The sequence below is a fragment of the Lepidochelys kempii genome, chromosome 11, assembly GCF_965140285.1.
Source record: "Lepidochelys kempii isolate rLepKem1 chromosome 11, rLepKem1.hap1, whole genome shotgun sequence".
In the NCBI taxonomy this organism is placed as follows: domain Eukaryota; kingdom Metazoa; phylum Chordata; order Testudines; family Cheloniidae; genus Lepidochelys; species Lepidochelys kempii.
In genome coordinates, this window is record NC_136390.1 from 39,136,125 (window position 1) to 39,161,899 (window position 25,775).

Sequence of the window (25,775 nt, forward strand, 5' to 3'; positions counted from 1 at the left end):
ATAAGAGGAAATATAACTATTGTAATATTAAAATTCTTTTTATTTTTAAATTTGCAGATTGCCTTTACTAAAACTTTTGTTCAGCATTATGCTTTTATTATGAAAACACTGAAGAAAAGCCATGAATCAGACACTATGTCTAATAGAATTGTGCATATCAGCGTTCAGTTATTCAGCAATGAAGAGCTAGCACGTCAAGTGACAGAAGAATGTCAGCTGTTGGATATTATGGTCACTGTCCTATTATATATGATGGAAAGTTGTCTTATTAAAAGTGAGCTGCAAGGTAAGTTGAATTCTTGTTTTCATTAATATCAAACAAGAGACTTGTACTGAATGTTTCATCTTCTGTTTTTGAGTTAGCCACTAACTTTTCAGAACTGGACAGGTTGTAGCCTCACGTACTGGGAGCTAGAGACCATAAAACTTTTTGGGAAATGTAAGAATAGCTTTATTCAGTATGTCACTGGCATTTTATGCTGTTTTTTTTAACTACAGTGTAGGATGACATAAAACAGCAGAATGTTTCACCTCAGAGGTAGCCACATTTCAGTGTCAGGTGAAGTGATTCCATTTATACAGTTCATAAAGTGCTGTGCTTTGCAACGAATGGCACTATATATAAGTTGAGATTTTATTAAACATAATATTTTTCAAAGTCTTTCATGACATCACTTGTCTTCTAAATGGTTCTAATTTTCCTTCCCTGAGAGGAGTGCCTTTTGCGATGCATGATATTATTAATTAAGAATATGATTAATCTCCTCACAAACACTACTGTTTAGACACTTTGCATTCTGATACAGTGGAGACCTGAATGTAATATACTGCACAGTGGGTAAACCCATTAGTGAAGACCCAGAGCCTACTTTTTCCTTGCCCAAAATAAATCACTTTAAAAGTTTTGAATAACAATGTTATCCTCTGAATTGCTCATATATGCTGATGTCTTTTAGTCTTACCATTGCCAATTCAAATGTCAAGTGACTTTGCTAGACCAGAGATACACTAGCAGAACTTTACACTGCATTATTAAAAACTAGGTATTGTTTAAATATCTCTAGGATTCTGGCTTCTTGGCTATCAGTATAGACTAATCATCTGTAAGCATGTTGGGACGTGAAACTGCAGAACTAGAATTAATTTGCAAATTGGACACCATCAGATTAGGCCTGAATAAAGAGTGGGAGTGGTTGGGTCATTACAAAACCTAATTTCCCCCATACTAATTTCCCCCTACTATTACTCACACCTTCTTGTCAACAGTTTGAAATAGGCCACTCTCATTATCACTACAAAAGTGATTTTTCCTCCCTTGGTAGCCTACTGTTAATTGAATTGTCTTGTTAGACTGACCTCCCACTTGGTAAGGCAACTCCCATCTTTTCATGTGCTGTGTATTTATACCTGCTACTGTATTTTCCACTCCATGCATCTGATGAAGTGGGTTCTAGCCCACGAAAGCTTATGCCCTAATAAATTTGTTAGCCTCTAAGGTGCCACAAGGACTCCTCATTGTTTGTGCTGTGCCAGAAATTGCAGCCTAGTGGCAGGCGAGGTTATGGTAGCTTTAATCCACCTTTTGCGCCTTCCTGCTTCTGGGTTGCTCTGAGAGAGCCTGTCTGAGCCCTAAGAGCCTTTTGTGAGTTATGGCACGTTCCTGGCTTCCCCTATGGGCTTCAGAGCTGTCTGGAATCTCCACTGTGCTGCATGATGTACCCAACCCCGGTATAAAGCCTATCCCAAGGCTTGCAAGCAGTCCACCTTCTGTAGTGCCTATGCAAGGGGACTCCTCCTTCATCTGCACCGAGGACTTTTAGTGCTCCTTTATGCAGCTCCACCCCTTTTACCAGATGTAATGGGAGCTTGAGCAGGCGGTAAGGATCTCACCTGATATTTGGTGTCTGCTGTGGCAAGCAACTGCATGTTCTTAGGGAATCATCTGCTAGAATCCTCACAAAGCTATTTTCCCTGCTTTTAGAGAGGTGCCATTTTTGCACCGAATTCGTATTGTTGGGTGGGGTAGAGATAATGTTAATTGGAACATAAATCTCCTCCTGTGTGGACTGACAGTGATCTACATTCCTACTTGGAAGACAATCTTAATTATCAGAGGTGTTAGTCAGTATCCACAAAAACTACATGGAGTCCGGTGGCACCTTAAAGACTAAAAACAGATTTATTTAGGCATAAGTTTTCATGGGTAAAAAACCCCACTTCTTCAGATGCATCTTTTTTAAACCCACGAAAGCTTATGCCTAAATAAAGCTATTAATCTTGATTATGTTTGTTAGTCTTGCACTAAGAAGACTTACTTAAAAAAAAGTGTTTTAACAGTAGTTATGATGAAGTAATCTGGTGGTTGCCTGAACTGCTTTAATATTTTTTTTTTTAAAAGACTTTGGGAACAAACAGCTAACACACAAGAGAGTTTAGGGCACTCAAGAATCAGTGTTTCAATAGGGGGAAGAAGGAAAACAGCAAATTTGCACGTTCATTTGCATTTGAATGCATTTTAAAGCTTATTAAGAATCTTTTTTGGACATGTATCACAAAGATTCATTGTTTGCCTTTTTAATAATTCAAGGAAACTCTTAGCAGTGACAGCTGTTTTAATTACTGTATGTTTTATATTTTGACATGAAGTGGTTTGCATCCCCCATTTTGTATCTGCGCATACTGCATATGAAGGCAGACATAGGAAGGCAGATTTTGATATCAGTAATACACAGTTGTACATATCATTGCTCACTGTTGTGACTGTGGCCATGATTTGATATTTAGACCATTCATGATTACTGAGATACTAGAGACGGTGAAGACCAGTAAATTAAAATTGGATTCATTATTGGTAGAGATTGTTAGCTCCTTCCTTAGGACAGGGCAGACTGACAGTGTCAAGTAAGGAAACTTACTATGACCAGCACTCAAAATGATCTATTTCTGGCCAATATTTTATTTTCGGTTCTGGAATTTAAAACTATTGTGAAGGCTGTGGCAAGGCAACTTTATATGAGAGAGGTGCCTTGGTCTCCTTGAGGTTTGTGAGTCTGGGTACAGATGTGGTTGGAGCGCGGAAATGGTTTTGGTAGATCTTCTCCTTGGTAGGGTGGAGATTGTCCCCCTTGTGATCTGTTTTTGAATCTATCATCTGCTACCAGTTCCATTAATCATGAAGTATGGTTGACTTGCCTGCAGCCCTCAACATAGGAAGCCTTTTGGTGGCTTTGCTCATACTGCTGAAAGATTCCAGAATAATTCTGGACAGTTACTCGTCTCTCTCAATGGCTGTCTCGTGGAGTTCTGCAGGCTTCCATCTTGTTCTTCCCTTGGGTCAGTGGCCCTATAAGTCCATTAATGGCTATTAGCCAGGATGGGTAAGGAATGGTGTCACTAGCCTCTGTTTGTCAGAGGGTGGAGAGGGATGGCGGGAGAGGGATCACTTGATCATTACCTGTTAGGTTCACTCCTGGCATTGGCCACTGTCGGTAGACATGATACTGGGCTGGATGGACCTGTGGTCTGACCCAGTATGGCCATTCTTATGTTCTTATTTGCATAGACGGGTGTGTTACAGTGTGTTTAGTATATTGATGAAACACAGTTCTTCCTCTAAATCATAAAACTAGTTAACACGGTCAAATGCCTTATCCATCTGAATGAGATTCAGGCATGGATGAACTGGCAAAAAGGCTTATGCAGATATGCTGGAAAGGAGGAACGAGAAGATGTAGCAAGAAATCTACTAAGGTATATTTAGGCTTTGTTTACACTGGAACTTTTGTCAGCAAAACTTTTGTTGGTCAGGGGTGTGAAAAAGGCCATCCCTGACCGACGTAAGTTTCACCGACAAAAGCTCTGGTGTGGACAGTGCGTCTCCCGCCGACATAGCTACCGCTGCTCATTGGGAATGGTTTAATTATGCCTCCCACCGGCAAAGAGCGGCTACACAGAAGATGTTATAATGACGCAGCTGCAGCCGTACAACTGTGCTGCTGTAAGGTCCTACAATAGCAGATTCAAAGCCCTCAGGCTTTAAACAGTGCCAGTCCCATGACAGACTCATTCTGCTTACAGACTGTCATAGCAGCTGGCATTTTTTGTTTTGGTGAGATCCATGTACCAGACTACTATCCTTTGTGCTGTTTTCTACCGTCACAAGAAAATCCAGAGATGCTCTGCTGAAGTTGAATCTTCTTGGACAATCAGTGAAAGGGACCTCAGACCCTGAAGAACAGGCCTTGATCTCTAAGATGGGACTGGTAAAGTCCAAGTCCCAGTTAGCCAGTGCCCTTGTTAGCCAGCACACAACACTTAATGCTGGTACTGGCAAAAAAATCCATGGCACTGTCTGTCAGGGATCTGAGACCATCTGACCACATTGGTTCCAGCTACTACTTCAGCACCAAAGACCACTACTGCCTCCTTACCAAAGCAAGGGAGATATGAAAACTCCCTCTTCCTACGAGGAGATGCTTAAACCCTTACTCTCCTCCGAGGAACTGAGCACGTGGTCTGCTCTTGTGACCGGAGCAAGAGATGCTGGTTCAACTTCCAGCTGTACACTGAAGATATATAAGGCATCCTCAGTGCCTACATCTGACCGTGCTGGCAACCACAAACTGCTGCCCCCAGTATCAGCATTGACAGTAACAATTGACACATTTATGGTACTGTCCAATCTACTGTTAGAGGAGGTAGCTATATTTCTGGCACCAATGGCACTGCACTCAGCATCGACATGAGTCTCTGACCTCATGGTACTGAGGTCACCTCAAAAATCAGACTTATCTTTGGAGGCAGTCTACTCCTCTTCATCTCCGGGACACACCTCTCCACCTTACAGCAGAGAATCTTCTCACCATTCACACAGATCAGGAGAAAGTCTTTCTCTGCAAATCAGGGGCACTCCAGATCTCTGACTTATCCATCTCAGGAATGATAGTGGACTGACCAAAACCAGCCTTATCCTGTTCTGCCTTGGCCCTGTTGGGCATAGTGGGGGTTTCCGTCTAGAGCATCTTGGAATCTAACTCCCTCCTATCACTGAAGAAAATGCAGAAGGTCATGCTCCAATTCCGCAGCAATTGTCAGAACCCCATCTGAAGACAGGGAGGAACAAGTACAGCTGACAGAGGAGGAACTGGCATGTCTTGAGCTTCTTGAACATCTTTCATAGTCCCTGATGAGGCATTTTCCTTGGCTCCCATACCTGCTTTGGAGCCTTTCAGAAGATGCTCTCTTGTTTAGCTGAGACCTTTTGAAATAGAAACCTCAGTAATTGAAGAAAAAGCTTACAAGCTGTTTGACATATTGCATTCCTCCTCTTTTGCTAGACTAGCATTGCCAATTAATGACGGCATCTTAGAACCAGCTAAAACTCTATGGCAGATGCCAGCCACATTGCTGCTAAAAGAATTGAAAGGAAGACCAGTCCCCCAAAAGAGGTTTGAGCAATTTTATACCTGTCCAACATTGGGTTCATTAGTAGTCTCTGCCCTGCATGAGATAACCAAACTATCCAAGAACATTCCTAAGGCCAAGGGCCCAAATAAATTGCCTCTCTTTAGAAGGAAGGCTTATTTGTCAGCATCACTCCAGCTACAAGTAGCTAACTGTCAAGCTTTGTTTGTGAAACTATCTGACCTAGGGCAGAGTTATCTCCCTTTCTGGCCAAACTTCTTCAATACTCTAAGTCAGCGTTAAAGCCATTGTTGCTGAAGGACAACCAATGGCAAAGGCCTCTTTTACAGACAGCCATGGATGCGTTGGACGTGGTGGCTAAATCCCTGGCTGTTGTGGTAGCTGTGTGCAGAGCATCATGGTTACAGGCTTCTTTCATCCCTAGGGAGGTGGAGAATACAATTGAGGACTTGCCCTTGGAGTGTTCAGACTTACTCACCATATGTACCAATGATGCACTATGCACCCAAAAAAGATATTAGATACGTGGCTCCCTAAGCATTTACACCTCTGCCCCATTCACAGGCCCTTTAAATATCAAGGGCAAGGGAAGCTAGACAGAAAACACCCAGCTACTCGCAATAGTTCTCTGAGTAACCATCTAGGAGGAAGACGAGGTACTCTTGTATGAGACTGTTATCTTCCTTAGTCACTAACCAGACTACACTTGCTTCCAGACAGCAGGAGATTTGAGAGCCACATTCAGATCGGGGAAGGGCTATGCCCAGACCTCCTTCTTGAGATGCTGGTTGGCTCTCTTCTGTGGGGCTTGGACTGGAATAACAGACGTGTGTGCTGGAAGTTCTCTCATGGTTATTCCATCCAATTCCAGTCCATGGCCCTCTACCCATTCCCCTTCATTATCTGTCTTCAGAGACCCTTCTTATAATCAACTAAAAGAAGTGGCTATCCTGCTTTGCCTAGGAGCCACAGCAGAGTTACCTCTAAAGCTCAGGGAAAGAGGCCTCTGTTCCTGATATTTTGTTATTCCGAAGGAAAAAAGGGTCTGACTCTTCATCCTATTCTAGACCTGAGAAGACTGAACACATTTATACACAGTCTTAAATTCAGCCTACATCATCCCTTCTTTTCAGGCACAAGACTGGTTTGTGGTTCTTGATCTCTGTCACCCAGGGACTTCTTGATGCCAACTGGCAGTGGGCACAGCGATCCCTTGGGTCTGGTCCCTACATGATAATTTGTTAAAGTGGGTCATGTCAGGTCTCTACCGAAAGTTTGTGTCACACTGATTATCATAATCCTTATGAAATGTATGTACAGATAATATGTAAGGTTCTCTCTCACTCCATCCTTCCTGAAAATTATGGTCTTAAGGTCTGTGAGTTCGGACTGGTCACCAAAAGGTGATAAAAAGCATCTCCCACCTGAAAGAAACTTGATGTGGCTATATGTAAACTGAATATTGTATACTTCACAATGAATGCCTATTTACAGACTGAGCAAAATACTAATCAACAGATTGCAAAGTCTTCAGGGGAGAGTCACTACAGAAAAGACAAGCAGCAGAAGGTACCCTGTTTCCAAGTGAAGATAACAGATTGTTGGAGTTATGTCTGGGGCTACAGAGGTACGCCCTGGTATATTTCACCTAAGGGTAAGCTATCAGCAGGCTTGTTTTATAAATAGAGGCTCAGAGCTGGTCTGGCTGTTTAATGCTGGAGGAGAGACTGGGGGTGAGACAAGGACAGGTGGTGACAAGGTGCTGCACAACCCTGGCCATAACCCCGAGAAGCATCACAACCTCCAAGATGTGTACTTCCATATTGTGATCCATTTGGCCCATAGGAAGAACCTGCAATTCCTAGTAGGGCCCGATCACATCAATACGAAGTGCTACAACTCGTTCTCTCCACCGTACCAATAGTCTTCACTAAATACCTAGTTGTGATGGCAGCGCACCTAAGGAGATGCGGCATTCACATTGAGCCATATCTAGAGAGTTGCTAATCAAAGGCATGTCTCATACACTTCTTCTTCCAAACATCAAAGCTCCATTTCCCTAGAGTGAAACTGCCTCCTCTCCATGCTTTAGAAACTGGAGCTGATTGGAACTTTTTTGAGTCAATGAAATTTCAGGGAAATATGCGGTTTTGTTTAAACCTATTGCTTTTGACAACATTTTCATTGGGGAGGAAGCATGTGTGTGTGGGGGGGGAATGGGGAGAGTGTCTTTCTCTCTCACTTGCCTAGTGGCTATGGTACTTGCCCTGGATGTGGGGTTCAAGGTGGGATTCAGAGTGATCAGGGTTGGAAAAACTTTCCTCTGAATCAGGGATATCTGGAACTTGTACCTGGATCTCTCATGTCTGAGGCAGTATGTACGCTTTCTCTTTTTCTCTGGTTTTGGTCTGAGAAAGGACATTTTATAACAACTTTGTTTTCATGAAAATGTTCCACTGCAGAATGAAAACAAACTTTGAAAGTTGCTGTAAAATGGGCTTGTCCTCCAATCAGGTCTGTTAGAAACATCCCTATGTCTAAAGAGAAAAGGAGTACTAGTGGCACCTTAGTGACTAATAAATTGGTTAGTCTCTAAGGTGCCACTAGTACTCCTTTTCTTTTTGCGAATACAGACTAACACGGCTGCTACTCTGATCCCTATGTCTGAAATCTGCAAGGCAGCTACTTAGAGTAATGCCTGACTTTTGTTAAACACTATGCTCTGGTCCTGGCCATGAGTCAGATGCCAGTTTTGGTAGGGCAGTATTACAATCATTAGTTAGTTAGTGAACGTTGGGACTCCTCAGTCACACTGTCCAGATGGGACACTGCTCATTAGTCACCCTCAGTGAGAGCCATATGGACACATACTTGAAGAATGAACAGTTACTTACCTTCTAGTAACTTTGGTTCTTTGAGGAGCTGGGGTGTGTGTGTGTGTGTGTGTGTGTCACAAGCTGCCCTCCATCTCTGCTTTTTTGGAGTCCTCTTTACCTGAGATTTTAAATTAGCAAGAAGAAAAGGAGTACTTGTGGCACCTTAGAGACTAACCAATTTATTTGAGCATGAGCTTTCGTGAGCTACAGCTCACTTCATCGGATGCATACCGTGGAAACTGCAGCAGACTTTATATATACACAGAGAATATGAAACAATACCTCCTCCCACCCCACTGTCCTGCTGGTAATAGCTTATCTAAAGTGATCATCAGGTGGGCCATTTCCAGCACAAATCCAGGTTTTCTCACCCTCCACCCCCCCACACAAATTCACTCTCATCCGATGAAGTGAGCTGTAGCTCACGAAAGCTCATGCTCAAATAAATTGGTTAGTCTCTAAGGTGCCACAAGTACTCCTTTTCTTTTTGCGAATACAGACTAACACGGCTGTTACTCTGAAATGTGTCATTAAATTAGCAAGGTAACTGAGCAATAGTGCCTTTTATGGTCTAGAAAGGCAGGGCACAAGGACATGTGCAGTGCAGGCATGGCCCAACAACCGCTACTATTCAGTTTCCAATCTCATGCAAGTGGGGGGCATGTATACCTAGAATGGGATCCACACAGATGACAAGATCTTGAAGAACAATCGTTGCTATAAGGTAAGTAATCGTTCTTTACAGCCGTGTGCTGTGCATGCTATAAATGTTTTTAAACCCTGATTTTTTAAATTGTTCACTATGGTAGTTACTATATTTTTTCTTTAAAAAACATCATGATGGGATTTTTTTAATCACTTTTTTCCTAGATGAAGAAAACAGTTTACATGTCGTAGTGAACTGCGGGGAAGCACTATTAAAGAATAATACTTACTGGCCACTTGTTAGTGATTTTATTAATATCCTTTCACACCAAAGTGTGGCTAAGAAATTCCTGGAGGATCATAGTCTGTTAGTAACTTGGATGAATTTTGTATCATTCTTTCAAGGTAGGTGGCTTTTAGCTTTCTTATTTAGAGATTAGAAATACCTTTTTTGGAATCTGCTTAATTTAAAGTCTTTTCTCTCCTGTACTTAAACAAGAATTTTTAAAGGTGACACAATGTTTACAATAACATATACCTTACACGCACTTGTATAAAAATATTTAATCCATTAGCGTGTTCAGTTTTAATCTGATGCAAATTTCTGGAAGTGGATAGTTTCTTGTAAATTACTCAAGCCAAAAGAATTCTGTTTCTGAAATGCCAACTGATGAGAAGCAAAGGCTGAACATGTAAAGGCATTAAGCACTTCCGATGTGCAATTGTGACAACTGACATCTTGACCCTCACCAGGCGTTGAACCAGGGACGTCCAAGATCTAAAAGCATTAGTTTCTGTAGTTTGAACTAAAGACAGGGTCTCAAAATGAGAGCTGTAATAGATTTGCATCCACTGTGGATTGGGGCACACCAGGGAATGCGTAATACATGTTGACTGGTGGGTTACATACTACTTCTAGTCATGGAAACTGTGTTTGAGACACACCATGATTTGAATTCTGGACAAGCTCCAACTTGTATCATGGCAGCTGAGGATCTCCAGAGCTTAAAGCATGAATCTCTCTACGCTTGAGTTAAAATGTTAGGCTCTGGAGATAAAGCTCTAACAGACCCATGTAGCCCATGTTGATCAGGCACAGAAGGGGTGAATAAAATGCATTGGGTTACACACTGCCAAAGTTCTCATGAAATTGTTGTATTAACAGTAAAAAGAAAAGGAGTACTTGTGGCACCTTAGAGTCTAACCAATTTATTTGAGCATGAGCTTTCGTGAGCTACAGCTCACTTCATCGGATGCATACCGTGGAAACTGCAGAAGACATTATATACCATTATAAACCATGGTCTCAGAAGACATTATATACCATGTCTTCTGCAGTTTCCACGGTATGCATCCGATGAAGTGAGCTGTAGCTCACGAAAGCTCATGCTCAAATAAATTGGTTAGTCTCTAAGGTGCCACAAGTACTCTTTTTCTTTTTGCGAATACAGACTAACACGGCTGTTACTCTGAAACCTGTATTAACAGTGTAAGCTATGACTTTGATAGAAATATGTTTTAATGTCAAAGTTGTAAACTCAATACTAGGGAAAATGAACTTGACGTATTTAGGTATTCTTTGTACAAACGTGGAAATGTGAGAGATTTTTTTATTGATTTGTTTTTCTCTGAATGTTTGCATAGTGGAAAGCATGCTTCCTCTATGGAGAGATCCAAGATTTTGTAGTCAATTTAAAAATTCTCATTGATTTGATTTGGAGTTGGGACTAAAAGGGGCCCAATTCAGATCACGTGCCTGTTCAGCATGGGTGCTTGAGTTGCTAGCCTAACATGGCCAGACTTTCTCTACTCAACTAATCTCTTTCTAGTCAACTTTCAAGGTCTCTGTTCAGTTCAAATCCTTAATCTTGTGGATGCTTAGGTAAAATTGATCACACCCTCTGAATCTTATTGCAAGGATGTCATCTCCCTGTATAGGTATGCATATATGTAAGTGTGTGTATAATTAAAAAAAATACTAAGATCCACTTAATGGTAGAGAAAGATACTGTTGTATAACACTGCTTACGTCTTTTAAGGTATGAATTTAAATAAGCGAGAATTAAATGAGCATGTGGAGTTTGAATCACAGACCTACTATGCTGCATTTGCTGCTGAACTGGAAGCCTGTGCCCAACCAATGTGGGGACTGCTATCACATTGTAAAGTTAGGGTAAGGCAAACATTTTTTTCATTTTTGCTTCGTCTTTTAAAAAACAACAACTCCTTTTAACTTCCTTTTTGTAGTCTCAGCAAATATTACAAATAGTTGGATTTTAGGGTCATGTATCAGTTCTCCATCAAGTGTTACTTTCTGGATGGTGTATGAAATTGAAGTTGATTAAAATACATCCGGCAGTATTTTGTAGTTTATTTGAACAGAACTCACAAATCCTTTAAAAGATGTTTATACTCAAGTTCTCTGCATAAGATTTGGCCAGACATTTGACTGGAGAAAAGAGTGATGACTTCAGATGTTCACTTGGAAGATCTTTGAAACAAACGAGATACGCGTTTTTGAATAAAAGCATTCTTGGCTGAAGGGTTCTCTTCCTCCAAATTGCTCAGCTGGAGCACCAAAGATTTTTTTCATACACTAAATCATGACTTTCATCAATACCTGCAGGCTGAAATGTTCCCATGGGTTTGTCTTGATGATTCAGGACAAGCTTTTCCAGAATCTTCATTGTGTGAAGCCTCTGAGTGTGGTGAGATTTATTTTTCTATTTAGGTGAATTAAGGCTTTTCATTTGTATGTCAAATAAGGGGGCTTAAAAAAAGCAAACTAGTCCCCTTTGTTGGCTTATCAAGATGTTAGATTAGGGCAGTAATGGCTGGAGCTCTGTAATATGTGCACCAACTGCTGCTTTCTTCTAGTAGGTGATACAACTACCAGCAAGTAGGCCACATGAGACTTGGCACTAACATCTGTCCTTGTGGTGTTGGTGTCCATGTTACATGTAGGGTTGTACCCAAGCCTGGGAACTGTCTTTGCCAGCCAACTGAATGATACTGTAAATAGCTTCTGACCTGCATAGTGCAATGTATAGGAGTTTGAGAGAGTAATCTCTTTAAACTAAGGAAATGTATATGAGAGTATCAACCCCCCAGTTTGATTTTAATGCCTTCACAGGAGCTTTGATAAGGATGATGATATTGGAGACTTGTTTCTATGGAAGAGGAGAAAAGCCACTGTTCGTTTCTCTGAAAGAAGCATTATTTTAGTGAAAACAAAGATAGAGTGGGCAAGCAACAGACATCTCAGGCTGTACCTATTAGAGCTGAGGATATAACTCTGTAACAGCAATCTCGTAAATCCTTTGAAGTGCCTATTTAAATATGATTGATGTTACTTAGTTATAGTCTCCAGAACTGGGACTAGAGGTCTTGGGTGAACACTGACTGTAATAGGAATGAGGTTAAAATGTAATGGGATATAGGTTGATACTTGTGTCCGAACAACTCTGGTGATTATTCTGTAATATTGGGAAAAGAGAAAATTAAGTCTGCTGTGATGTGATTATAATATTGGTTGGTTGGTTGTGCCTGCAAATAGTCATTTTGGGACAGTAATAAAACTACGTATTTGTGCATAATTATCAAATCAAAGATCTGGAGTATTAACTATGTGAGATTAAATCTCTTGCATAATGATGATTTTTCTCACAATTACACCACACAATTGTTAATTTGTGTGTCAAACAATGATAGACTAGCAGAAAATGGAATCCTTCTATTGAGAGGAATACTTGAAACATGAAAACTTTTACATTTCTACCTCATCATCATTTATTATGAATAATAAATATCAATCTTCTAATTTTAACTAGTTTCCAAAATAAGTAGGAGGAGTTATGTTGGTGTTCATAGGACAGTGAAGTCTGGATTGAAATGTGCACTGAAAAGACTTCTTTGTGTAAACTAAATATTCCAAAAGTTTAAATTAGCAATTGCAAAGGCATTTTCATATTGTAAATCATATTAAGATATTCTTATTAAATCTCACTTCTGAGGCTAAATTGCCCTTAGAATACTGTACTACAATTTACTAGTTTTTGAAGTGCCAACTAGTTGTCTTCCCTTCCACCCCACCACATGCTTTTGGCCCCACTGCTTGAGGTTTATAGCCTATCTTGCCTTAACTTTGAGAGATGCAATTAAATTGCATTTCAATGTGAGAATATATATAAATATATATAAAAATAAAGTTTATGGTTAACCTGAAACAAAATTACTCCTATACGTTCACTATAATTACACTCACATTTGTTAATCTAGTGGTGAGCACTGAATTTTACTACACTGAGTTTGCTAAACTCTAAAGACATTGCAGTAGAAATGTTTGAATAGGATATTGGATGCTTAGTAATTCCTTTTAAGATCTGTGCATGAAAGGTCACTTTGTATGCACAGGTTCCTGTTTCTGTGCTAAAACAAATAGATTAAATTAAACAACATTAAGCCACCAAGACCAAATAGTGTTGTTTGTAAGAATTTCAAAGGAACTCAATCAAGTGGCTGAACAAACATTTAAATCCACTGTTATTACATCCAAGGACTGGAGGGTAGCAAATGTTTACTAGTCTCTTAAAATATGGTGTTGGGGTTGGTCCTAGGAATTATAGACCCGGAAAACTTAATTCAGTACCAAGTAAATTGGTTGACACAATAAAATGAAAGTTTTTTTTTTTTTTTTTAAATAAAACTTGGTTGAATGTGATAGAGGGCGACACCTGCATCGCAGCTCAGAACAGGTCTGGATAACACAATAACAAAAATATTCTAGGCTCTGGTATGCTGGCACTCCTGCCATTGATGAATTTGGGAAAAACCTCAGTGTAGAGAAAGACAGTGTCAACCACCGGTAAATCGTTAAACCATGTTAATTTTCAGTGGTGGAAAAGAAAACTTTTTTTAAATAAAAAGAGAACCACTGTGCAAATTCCGTATTTGTGCCCTGTTTTAAAACTGAACAGAAAGAACTGAAAAAATCCTTAAACCATCATACTAGTTAACAAACTATTTTCCCCATTGTATTAATGAAACTGTAAACGCAAAACTGTTTTTGAATAGTGTGGTACAATGTACGATGATGCAATGTCAAATAATTTTTCTTATTGTAGGAGACACAAGAGTACACACGAAATGTTGTTAGGTACTGCCTTGAAGCACTTCAGGACTGGTTTGATGCAATCAACTTTGTAGATGAGGTTTGCATCCTTTATATGATTAAACAAAGTGTTGTCAGAAATGTCTTGTTAAACTTGTTAAAATATTAACTTTTAAAGTATTTTTTATTATTTAAAGGAGAAAGAAAATTATCCTTTTAAATACCGTAACAGATGGATTACCATGTTAAAAACAATGCTACTCTTGTTAAAACCTTTGTAATTCATGGGTATGATGTGATACATCTGTGAATTAAGAACACTGGAGTCCCCAATTTAATTAATGTGAACTTGTATTCAGACTGAGGTTCTACCAATTGATGCCATAGGAGCACTCCAAGGCAGTAGAGTGGAGAGCTTTAGCAACGATAAAGACTCTCTGCACTCCATTTCGTATGAAGTATTAGGGTGTGGGCAGCTCTGGTGTTTTGGGAGACATTTCTCTGATTCCAGGTGGGGTGAGACTAATATCCTAGCGGCTAGGCAGGAGAGATCAACCTGAACTGTTTGGGAAAAGGGAGATGAAGCATTGGCAGGGGGAGAGATATGGTAACGTTAGCAATATCTAGCGGAAAGAGCCATCAGCAGTGGATGTGCCAGGTGAAATGATAGTCTGTATGATTCGTATACTTTTTTGTATTTGATGGTAAAATGCATTGTATTTTCATTGCAGCCAGCGCCTAACCAGGTTACTTTTCATTTGCCACTACATCGTTACTATGCTATGTTTTTGAGTAAGGTAAGCATGGATTTGTTACCATATTCTATAAGAAAATAAGGTGGTGTCGGTTTATAGTATGAAAAAATCATTTCCTTATATTCTCAGTAAAATTTATACTCCATTTTGTATGTAGGCTGTCAAATGCCAAGAGCTAGATCTGGATTCTATTTTACCAGATCAGGAGATGTTGATGAAACTAATGATTCACCCGCTTCAGATTCAGGTATGGTGCCAGGCTGCTTCTTTGGTTTGAATGTACAGAATATGAAAGAGGACAGCTATCTCTTTTCCCCTCTTCCAGTCCAAATAGTTTAAGTATATTAAAAAATGTCTAAACAGCTGTGGAAAAACACATTAATTGTGGAATACAAAAATTAACATAGTTGACAACTCCTTGCAATATATGAAATGTTTATCACTTGTAAGCACAGTTTTACAGTGATTTGTCAGAATAAACTTAGAAAAGTATTCTTAGAATCAGATAACTACTTTTTCAAATACTGTTAACATCATATAATGACCCTAGGTGAGAACTATGCTTAATGTTTAGGATCACATTTTCAAAAAGCTACTGCTAAATTTGAGTACATACTTGTGCTTGGAACAATTTGTGCATTCAATTAATATTAATATGTACAAATTGAGGATGCAGAATATGCAGGAGTGAATGTAGAGGTTGGGTTGTGAAGACCCTTTATTCCTCGATGGGCAGGATTCTTGCCTGTGGCTTTACACTTAACATTCTGTTTATATCCAAGTTAGGAGATGAAGAGAAATAGTTGTAATAATTGATAATCTGTTATAAGACACACACTTCATTTTTCGGGTACTTTTTCAGGATAAAGAATCATGAACCATGGATCTTTTCACATGCCTACCCCTCCATTTCCTGAAATGCCCTTCCTTTTAGAGTGGACCATATTCTACATATTACAGATCTGTGGTGGAATATAAATACCTTACTTTGAATTTGGGCAGGACACCTGGTTAACAAACTTGCAAAAAATAGTACAGTATCTTTTTAGTGATCAAAGCCTTCGTTTTAAGTCTTATTCACCACTGTAATTTAATATCATGCCTCATGCATGGATTCAGTACTGTCTCAGCAAGAAGAGAACCACATACATACTGGTACCAACTGAATTTTTTGCAGCATCAGGGGTATTTTCTGGGGTGTCTCTCATCCAACTTTTGAGATAGTCCAGCTCTGCTGATTTTGAGATCTGAGGGGATTGCAGCTGATGGTGTGACTACAGACAACTGAATAGCTGATTTTCCTTGAACGTTTGCAAAATATTTATTTCAGCTAATTCTTTTTCTTTAAAAAATAGGCAAGCCTTTCTGAAATCCATAGTAACATGTGGGTAAGAAATGGTCTACAAATTAAAGGACAAGCAATGACTTATGTGCAGTCTCATTTTTGTAACTCCATGATTGATCCTGACATTTACCTGTTACAGGTAAGGTATAGTTTCTGTGAACCCACGTACTGTGTTTATAAGAACACTAATGATTGATGAGTAAAGTGAATGTACCATGTTTGTTTTTACAGGTCTGTGCTTCTAGACTTGACCCAGATTATTTTATTTCATCAGTTTTTGAAAGGTAAGATCAAAGCATAAGGATAGAATGAATACCACTATATAGCATTCTGCCACTTACTGACTATTTAAAATATACCATGGGGAAAAGGTGTATGACCTGCTGAATCCCTCTTGCACCACAGCACTGATGGGTTCCACTGTGGCAGTTTCATTCATCCTCCCTTTCACTCAGGGCTGGTTTTGGATTTATACGCCAGTGTGTGCAATATGTTTATGAAACTCCAGAGTTGAATCTCCTGAGCTTTCCAATTTTAGAAGTGTTGCACACTCTGGTGTGTAAGTATTTGGAACTCCCACACTGAAGGGGAGAATGAATAGCAGTGAGGATCACAAGAAGTCTGCTTGCATCTCCATCTACACCTAAAACTTAGATCAACTTAGCCTTGTCGCTCAGGGCTGTGAAAGATGTCACACCCTGTGCAAAGTAGTTAGGTCAGCCTAACCCCTCTGTAGACGCAGCTAGGTTGATGGAAGAATTATTTTGTCAACCTGGCTACCGTCTCTCAGAGAGGTGGATTTCCTATGTTGACGGAAAAACTCCATCTGCTGACATAGGCAGTGTCTATGCTACAGGATCACAGCTGCAGCATGGTAACTGTGCTGCTGTAGCATAGACATGGCTGAAGAAAAGCAGGACATAAATGTGAATACCAACTAACCTACTTTCAAGTATTCAATTGATATAAATGTGATGTATTTGAATGTGAAGTATGAATAGGATCAGAATGGTACAATGAAGGTAAGGATACACCTTGTGAAAATAAAAAGCCTTTCACTTCAAGGATTGCTTCTAATTAGATTATGTACATCTTATTGTATACTCCTTTTGGGCCTGGGCCTGAATGGTGCTTCAGTTGGAATCCCAGATACTTCGTACCTCTCGGCATCAGGCTCTTAATACGGAAGAATGAGGTCGCTAACTTTGCTCTGTGTCCTGTAGATTCAAGGTGGTAGATCTGTTAACAATGGCATCGCAGCATCAGAATACAGTTCTTGATTCAGAACATGAGAGATCTATGTTGGAAGGAGCCTTAACATTTCTCGTCATTCTGTTAAGTCTTCGCTTACATTTAGGTAAGAATCACAACTGTCTAGCCACAAATATTACTGTAACATGGAATTTTATGTGTATTTGGTTTTAAATCTTTTGGCATTTAATAGCTATCCTGTAGCAGAATAAGTAAAATTATTAAATAAAATTGAGTGATCATTCTTTATGTTTGTAATTTGGTTTCAGTTTCATCAGTTGCTTCATTTTAACCATCCTAAAAACTAGAAACAGCCAAAATACAGGGTTAGGGTGTCCATTCCTCTTCTTGAGAGAAATAAATGGCTGAATTTTTTTATACATATGATCACGAGATGTATATTGAAGCTTAAATGTCAATACTAGTGTTTGAATCAGCAAATCCTAAAGCTCCTACTTGTAATAATCTCTTATGATTGAGCTTCTTATTCCCCTGTTGAAACTTTGACTTTCCTTATTAACTGAAATTTTATTGTATTATATTATTTTTATATACATGACTTGGTTTCTGCTGTTTGTATCAAGTAAACTGAATAGGACATTATCAAGTCAGTTGAACTAAAGGAGAGACTCATTTCCCACTTGGGCACCTCAAAAATTATGTGCGAAGAAGCAAATGTGCAATATTTTCAGCTTTGTGAATATTCCTTTTCTGTTAATTTGTAATAGAAATGATGTAGAAAGTATCTTTGCCAGTAACCTGGGGCAAAATCCTGGTCTTGTACCAAACCTTCTCCCCGGCCACGCAAAACTTGGCAGCTGGTAAAACTTTAGCGTTACTGTTGCCACAGTGGCTGCTGCTCTTCTTGCTTTGGATCCACTAGCATTACCCCATTCCATAAATTACTTCTGCAGCTTTGCACAAATTACCCTTTCAGAGCACTTGCTGTGGCATTCAGTCTCTCTGCATGCGCTTCCTACATCTTGGCCCAAACGTGAGCCATGCAACTACCGCAGTTATCCTGTCTGTTGGGCCTTCCATACCTGCAGAGTGAGGGAGGGGATTTACCCCCGATAAAGTCCTGTAGATATAGCTTGGTGTTATGACACTGATCTTTATTCAGAATTATGCTGAACTGAGAGCTAGCTGAACTGAGCTTTGTAATCACCCTTTTCAGCATTTCTAATGTTACTGATGTAGAAACATGTGCTAGTTGGTACAATAAGTGTGAAGTATGCTAATTTGATAGTGCTTCAGTGGCATAAATTCCAAACATTCAGCTAGGGACACAGGATCTGTGAAACCTTTCCTGTGATTTTTTGTTGGTATATTCTCCTCTCCCCCCAAAATATACAGTATTTAACACAGAATAAAATTATTTTGATATTGCCATAGAAAAATGAATTAAACTCCAGTACTGCAAATACTTATGCATCTGATTATTACTCATGTGTATGAAGTTAAGAGTGTGCATAAATGTTTGCAGTATTGGGCCTAAGTGACTACTTAAAATCTTGGCTAAAACTTGCATTCTGTTGTGTTTTATTAAGCTTCATTTATTACCGTGCTTTACAATGCAGTCTTTAGAAAACATGTTTTAGTGTTGTCTACTGTGCAATGGTCTGTTTTCAAAATAGCATATGTATTGAGAAATATCAGTGAGCTGTTACTTTACACAACTTCCAAATACACAGAGAACTCTTTATAAGAAAATAGGAATAGTTTAGTAAATTCTTGTGGACATCTTTGGGAATCGACCAGAAATCTTTGAATTGAATTGTAACAATGTAACTGTGTTAACTTGGATATCAAACTGTTGAGTCTCACATTTGTAATTAGTGTTTAACTTACTGAGATTTGACTGCATGTGTGTGCCTGTGTATCCCCTTTTTCTTTACCCATACAACTTGTACAGGGTATTTAATTTTATTTTTATTGTCCTAGGAATGACAGATGACGAGATCCTCAGAGCAGAGATGGTAGCCCAGCTCTGTATGAACGACAGGACTCATAGCTCACTACTGGATCTCATATCCTTGGAATCTGTTAACTTATTTATTTTGATTTCTGTGTGTAAATAGTACTATAAAAGAAATCTGTGTTTTGCAGAATTTTAAAGCTTGTGCACGATGCCATCAATATTGCTCGCTCGTAACAACCTCAAGCTTTAGGAGTTGTGGGCAGATGTTATAGGATTATGATGCTGTTGATCACAATGAAATTTTCTTCAGTACTTTAGTCTTCTTTAATTGTTCGTATGAAAATGATACATGTGAGGATTTGCAATACATTTTAGCTGTCTTCACAGTGTACTAGGTTCTTTGCAGCCAAGTAAAATAGACATGATCTTTTCCTTAAAGAACTTGCAGTCCAATTGTAAACATAGTGCAGTAAGTGACAGCAATAATTTAAAGGCAGAAATGGTGAAAAGTAGCTTGAGGTTTACAATAATAAGGTAATAATATGAGTGCTTAGGAATGATATGTGCACATGCTAGTTTCACAAGCTATTTTTTCCATTTTATTTTGTTTTTTCTTTCCCTAGTGTGTTTCCACCTATATCTTCCCATCCATCCCCCACTGCTGTACACACAATATTACTTTTAATATTTTTAGTTAAATCCACTCGTTTTCCCCCTTCCTAAATTTTCCTTCTACCATCAAGCACTCCACCGCTCATCTTTCCCTGCACATAAATCATATAGCCTCCTTTTCAGCAACTTTTATGTCACCCTTTCATGCTGAGGAGGATTTCTATTAATACTTAAAACCAGACTAATTAATGAATATACTTGTCTCTGTATTTGCAGTTCACCAACTTTTCTTCTTCTTCGAGAGAGTCAATGCCAAGTTTCTCTTACCCACCCCCTTTTTCCTCCATTTCTGCAAGAGCCTCTTGGTTTGTGGGTCAGCCTAGCTGCCTATTTACTCAACGCTAGTGGCTTACTTAAATTTTTATAAATCCTATTGCTTGCCAAAAGTTAAAATAGCTAAAGCAGGGCTGACCTTCTGATTTTGGGGACTGCCAGAACAGGAGATCAGGAAATGAGTTGTTCCCTTGCAGGTTACCACTTCCATAAAATCAGATCTGGTCAACCCAGTTTACAGAGCTTTCAGGTCTGTGGGTCCCAGTCATCTGCTTACTTTGTGCTTAACTCTAACTCAAAATAATATATGTTACTAATAGTACTAGGGATAAAATGATCGTTATTTATCACATGGATACAAGCATGTACTTTTTTTAATAACAAAAAGTGTGCATGTGAGTGCGTATGTATGTGTAATCGCCAATCAGTGAGCTTGCTTGACATTTTCACTTTCAAGACTTACTTTCTGCGGATGAGAGTGTTTCTATACAGAAAGATTGCTAATTGAGAGAAGAGATTTTTGGAAAGTTTAAACAATCCTCCCCAGCACACCTTATTGGTAGCTGCACAAGTTTAACAGCATGTTCAAGAACGTGTGCATTTAGTATATAATCCCTGAATAAGACCATAGCAGCTTGAGCAATAATGCAAGTAGTGTACAGAATTAAAATTTATACGCCAAAAGTGTTGATATGGTACAATACAAATTTGATTACACTGGAACTGCTGTCGTACATGGACCTCTTGTGGTGAAATTAAAACATTGCAAAAGTTTAGCATCTTAAATGAAGCTCTTAAAATATAAGACAAAAGAAAATAGTGATGTGCTATATTTCTGCTGTTAAATAGTCCTTGATAACAATTGTTTTTCTTAACATAAAGATCACATTCCAGAAAACCCCAATCCCAAAAGTGGCATTGTTCCAGGAAGTTTAAGCTTTGAATCAATGTTGTCAGCAGTTGCTGATTTTAAAGCTCCCGTTTTTGAACCTGGAGGTTCTATGCAACAAGGAATGTATACACCCAAAGGTATAATAATTCACATTTTTTTTATAAGCAAGTTACATAGATGGAAGATGCTTTTCATGGTAAAAATAAATTATTTATCCCTTCTGTTTGTTTTGACTTTTTAATCATTTTCTTGCATAGTAAGTACTGATGGACATAGAATGAGTTTGGATGTAAAATGAGTTTTTACCTGTTGTCCAAACATAAGCCCCAATGAGGCAAGCATTAACCATGTATAAGGCTATGATTTTGTCATGGGTATTTTTATCAAAAGTCACGGACAGGACGTGAGCAATAAACAATAAAGCATGGATTGATTGAGGAGACTGAGCCCCGCTGGCCGGGGTGAAGCTGGAACCTGAGCCCCACCGGCCAGGGCTGAATTATTGAAATTTTCAAGAAGTCACAAGGGGCTCGTAAAATCACAGAATCAGTTACCTCAGTGACAGATTCGTGGTCTTAGTTTTGTGTCATCACAAGCCAATGCTAAAATCAAAACCAGAAGAATCTTGCTAAATTGCAGTTAGTGATTAGCATACTTCGAGTCAGACACCAAAAAATGTTGGTGTCTCTTCAGAGAAGATTTAATAGCCACATATCCTAGGTAGATTTTCTTACTTTGACAAATTATTATATGGTATATTGGCTGCAGTACTGTAAAGTATATTATAAGATTGATCATTTATTTTGACAACTGTAATGTACATGATATATTATCCTTCCATATTTGTTTATTGGAATTTCCAAGTTTGCATGTAAACAATCTGCAGTGACTAAAGTAGTGACTAGGATAATGTACAGAGGTTCTACTGTAATGCTAACTGAAAATGACTAACAGATGCAAGTGAGATCTGCAACTCTGGACTCAGACTTAGGAGACTTGGGTTCTATTCCCAGTTCTGCCACAGGCCTGCTGGGTGGACCTTGGGGAAATCTTCCAATTTCTATGCCTCAGTTTCCCTATCTGTAAAATGGAGACATGACAGACACATCCTTTGTAAAGTGCTTTGAGGGCTACTGATAAACGAGCTATGTAAGAGCACTCTCTTCATTTGAAAATTAAGTAGAACAGCAAATGAAGACTTCAGAGAAGCAAACTGAGTTCTCACCTGTTTGTTGTGGTCTGTATTGATGCACTGATAGCACTGTTCTCAGTGATGTATTCATATTTAAAGCTAGAATAAAAGCTACAGTATTTTTCTATGTTCATAAATAACTAAACTTGTGTCCAAAAACAGAAATATATTTTTGAAGACAGGACTTATTAATGATCAAGGGAATTTGGAACAGGTAGAAGTTTATTCTGCACATCTAAATAGGCAAAGCACTGGATTTTGAACACTAATTTTAGGAATTTTCAAAATATATATATTTTTTAAAAAAAACGAATGAATGTAGTTTTGTTTGTAACTTAGCTTAATTTTATTGCCAGATTGTCTAAGAATTTCTCTTCCTTGGAAATGGTGTGCCTTGGATCTGTCCACCTTTCCTGATTTGCTTTGTTCGAGAACACCCATTGAAGATTCCTTATATAGCCTGTTCTGCACACTGTAACCTACCTGCCCTCTGACACAGTGGTCTGGTCTGAGAATACCAGACTGAGAAGGGGGACATTTCTCAGGGTGTTAGTGCAGCCTGTGTGTGATTTGAAATCTCTGCAAAAAGAAAAGGAGTACTTATGGCACTTTAGAGACTAACACATTTATTTGAGCATGAGCTTTCGTGAGCTACAGCTCGCTTCATCGGAATCCAATGAAGTGAACTGTAGCTCACAAAAGCTTATGCTCAAATGAATGTGTTAGTCTCTAAGGTGAAACAAGTACTCCTTTTCTTTGTGTGGATACAGACTATCACGGCTGCTACTCTGAAACTTGAAATCTCTGGACTCCGTTTGGGAAGAGAGTTTATTTTAAAACAAAACGTGTGTATAGAAACTTATGTAAAGTTGATGTTCAAAATACTGTGCTTTCTACTCTGATTCCATGGCAAAATGAGTTTTTGTTTTCAGTTATCTTTCTTCCTGCCTGCTAGCATGTAAATGACTAGTCTGTAAAATAAGCTCAGGCATATCCACAGCCATTGAAAATCTGAAATCTCTTTAATATGACTTAAATACCTAAAGCATCTATTTTTCATCTACCAAATGTTGAATAGGAAATCTGTAATTTTTCGTAGGAAAACACTGGAGAATTAATACCTGGAGGTATCCTTTTAAAAAATATTTTTCATAATAACCGAGACTTTTCTGGGTCAGCCTCTTTGTTCTGGTCTTCTGAGAGTTTAGGCTTATTGGAATCTGTAGGTTAATTATGGTGTCTTTCTACATTGTACCATCACAAAAGAGGTCCTATTAGGAACATAAACTGATGCCCCCAGATCCCTCCAGAGAGGGCACTAGTGGAAGAGGAAGAAACACCACCTTCCCACAAATCCTCCTCATCTCTAGATGAGGCTATCATGCCTCCCCCACCATCTTACCCCAGTGACTTCAAGGCCTTTCAAGAACTCCTAGAAAAGGTGGCAGACAACTTAAAAGTCCCATTAGATGAGATTCAGGAATCCCAACATTTCATGTTGGATATCCTTCCTTCATCTCCTCAGGGCAAGTTTGCCTTGCCCATCAGTGAAGCTTTGCTTACTGCAACACACAGTGTGGCCAACTCCAACCACCAACATGTAAACAAGCCAACAAAAAGTAGTACATCCCTCCCAGAGACTTAGGGTACCTCCTGTCTGATTCCCAACTCGCAGGTGGCGCCAGTGAACAGAATTGGCAACATTGGTTCTGTTCAACACCCTCTGGTATGGACCTAAAACAATTGGACTTTTTGGGCTGTACAACCTACTTCTTGGCCTCCTTACAGCATAGACTAGCCAAAGTATGACTTCACAGTCTATTCAAAATTTTCTTCTCTATTGAACACCTTTCTCAGGAGCAGAGACAACAATTTCAGGCCCTCATGATAGAGGATCAGACAGTTTCCAAGGCATCTGTCTGGGCCTCACTCAATACCATTGACACAGCTGCGTGTTCCATGGCTACGGCAGTAATCATGCTCTGAGCTTCCTGGCTGTAGTCTTTTGGCCTCCCACACGAGGTACAAAATATGGTTGAAGACCTTCCTTTTGAAGGCGCAAAGTTGTTTAGTGATGCCTTCGAGAGGTCTCTGCATTCTCTCAAAGACCATCAGGTGATGCTACAAGCTCAGGGCATCTATACACCTGCAAAAAAAAAAAAAAAAATACAGCAGGTTGCAGACAGCTCAACAATCTCTCCCAGTCAACTGTTAGCCCATGAAACTGGCTGAAGCTCCCCACATAGAAGACCAGATTCCCTAAGAAAGGGCCTTCCTCTTCAGCGACTGTTCAACCAGGGACATCTTCAAAACATCCATTTGACCCATTAGTTGAGGGTCACAAACTAACTCCCACTCTAGATCCTGCATTGCACGTATTCCCCTTCCACTCTTATGGAGAGCATCTCTTTCATTTCTTACCTTATTGGGAGCTCATCACATCAGACAGCTGGATTCTGGAGGAAATTTCTACAAGCTATTCCGTCCATCCTTTTGTTGTAAGTCTGTCTTCGGGAACCCCTCTCAAAAAGACCTTTTAAAGCAGGAGATACGATCCTGCCAAGATCTGGGGGCAATCAAACCTGTCCCACCAGACTTTCTCAGGAAGGGTTCTGTTCTTGGTACTTCCTCGTCTTAAAGAAAAATGGGGGGTGGAGACCAATGCTCAATGTCAGGAGTTTAAACACCTTCATCTGCTCCCAGCGATTCAAAATGGTGACCCTAGCAACAATAATTCCCTCACTAGATCTGGGAGATTCATTCATTTCCCTCGACCTTAAGGATGCTTATTTTCATGTTGCTATTCTTACTGTGCAGAAATTATTTCTGTGTTTTGTGGTAGACAGAGATCACTCCCAGTATTGTGTCCTACCCTTGGTCTCTCCACTGCCCCATGGATGTTTATCAAAGTTCTGTCAGCCCCAGCAGCTTATCTTTACTAGATGGGCATATCATCTTTCCTTACCTGGATGATTGGCTCCTGAAGGGCTGCTCACTTCTCAAAGTACAGACAGCAACCAGCAAGGCCCTGTCTCTGTTTCATTCTCTATATTTCTACTTCAGAATGGAGAAGTCTACCCTAACACCCACACAACATATAGATTTAATTGGGGCCACTCTGGACTCCTCTTCCACCAGAGTGTACTTACCCAGGGACCGATTCACCACAATGTCCAACCTTGTTTCAGCAATCCAACAGAGTCCACAAATCACTGCAAGGGCTTGCCTGCAACTTCTGGGCCACATGACAGCCGTATATTCGTGACTCCCTTAGCACTTTTGGAGTCTTCAAGCATGATTGAGAACTGTGTGCACCCCCAACAGACAGTCTCTACAAGCTGCTGTCTGTACCTCGGAAGGTCCTTGATTGTCTGAACTGGCGGAAGGACCCACAAAAGGTGTGCCTCAGAGTTCCATGT

At 39.5% G+C, this 25,775-nt stretch overlaps 1 protein-coding gene across 6 annotated transcripts in view; it reads left to right on the top strand.

Moving 5' to 3' along the window:
• Nucleotides 1-25,775, top strand: part of UBR3 (ubiquitin protein ligase E3 component n-recognin 3) — a 207,312-nt gene that overhangs the window by 48,057 nt on the left and 133,480 nt on the right. For 5 of the 6 annotated variants that reach the window (XM_073305786.2, XM_073305780.2, XM_073305781.2 and 2 more), the window contains exons 8-18: nt 58-286; nt 9,171-9,350; nt 10,985-11,118; nt 14,069-14,155; nt 14,787-14,852; nt 14,968-15,057; nt 16,166-16,294; nt 16,387-16,439; nt 17,379-17,512; nt 19,351-19,435; nt 21,159-21,301. In XM_073305786.2, the coding sequence (XP_073161887.1) occupies nt 58-286; nt 9,171-9,350; nt 10,985-11,118; nt 14,069-14,155; nt 14,787-14,852; nt 14,968-15,057; nt 16,166-16,294; nt 16,387-16,439; nt 17,379-17,512; nt 19,351-19,435; nt 21,159-21,301 (1,330 nt within the window). The remainder of the gene's footprint in view (nt 1-57; nt 287-9,170; nt 9,351-10,984; nt 11,119-14,068; nt 14,156-14,786; nt 14,853-14,967; nt 15,058-16,165; nt 16,295-16,386; nt 16,440-17,378; nt 17,513-19,350; nt 19,436-21,158; nt 21,302-25,775) is intronic. The other variant, XM_073305785.2, reaches the window with a different exon arrangement.